The 1,013-nt window shown below is 60.7% G+C and overlaps 1 protein-coding gene across 1 annotated transcript in view; it reads left to right on the top strand.

Moving 5' to 3' along the window:
- The window catches only part of LOC112963394 (plasma membrane calcium-transporting ATPase 3-like), a 15,218-nt gene that overhangs the window by 9,786 nt on the left and 4,419 nt on the right, over positions 1 to 1,013 (top strand). The window contains 1 exon segment of the mRNA XM_026060392.1: positions 374 to 860. Within this exon segment, the coding sequence (XP_025916177.1) occupies positions 374 to 860 (487 nt within the window).

Here is a 1,013-nt window from a genome sequence, read left to right on the forward strand (position 1 = left end):
CATGGGGAGACACTGGGGACATGGACGTTGGGGACATGAGTCACATTGGGAAGATATGGGGGACATTGGGGACATGGAGGTATGGGGGACGTTGGGGAGATATGGGGGACGTTGGGGAGATATGGGGGACGTTGGGGACATGGGGCATGTTGGGGAGATATGGGGGACATTGGGGACATGGAGAAATGGGGGACATTGGGGAGATATGGGGCATGTTGGAGGAGACATGGGTCCCATTGGGAAGATATGGGGGACATTGGGGACATGGGGCACATTGGGGACATGGAGATATGGGAACGTTGGGGAGATATGGGGGATGTTGGGGAGATATGGGGCACATTGGGGACATGGAGATATGGGGAACGTTGGGGAGATATGGGGGACATTGGGGACATGGAGATATGGTGGCCGTTGGGGAGATACGGGGCACGTCGGAGGGGACACGGGGGCCGCGGGCGACCCTGGGGACACGGGGCACGCCRGCGCAGGTGCCCGAGGCCATCCGCAAGTGCCAGCGTGCCGGGATCACCGTGCGGATGGTGACGGGGGACAACCTGAACACGGCGCGGGCCATCGCGGCCAAGTGCGGCATCCTGCCGGCCGGCGAGGACTGGCTCTGCCTGGAGGGCAAGGAGTTCAACCGGCGCATCCGCAACGAGAAGGGCGAGGTGGGCCGGGGCACTGGGAGGCACTGGGAGGCACTGGGAGGCACTGGGAGGGGGAGGAGTCCAACCAGTTTATCTGCAATGAGATGGAAAAGGTGAGATGGACTGGTGGGAACTAGGATGGACTGGGAGGGAAGGCATTTCACCAGTATATCTGCCATGAGAAGGAAGAAGTGAGATGGGGGGACTGGGAGGGCCTGGGGGGAACAGGACTAGGTACTGGGATAGACTGGGAGGGAACAGGGATGGGTACTGGGATGGACTGGGGGGAAAGAGTTTAACCAGTTTATCTGCAATGAGGAGAGAGAGGTGGGATGGAGGGACTGGGAGGAACTGGGATGGACTGGG

Source organism: Apteryx rowi, unplaced genomic scaffold (assembly GCF_003343035.1).
Source record: "Apteryx rowi isolate R43461 unplaced genomic scaffold, aptRow1 scaffold_1685, whole genome shotgun sequence".
Classification (NCBI taxonomy): Eukaryota; Metazoa; Chordata; class Aves; order Apterygiformes; family Apterygidae; genus Apteryx; species Apteryx rowi.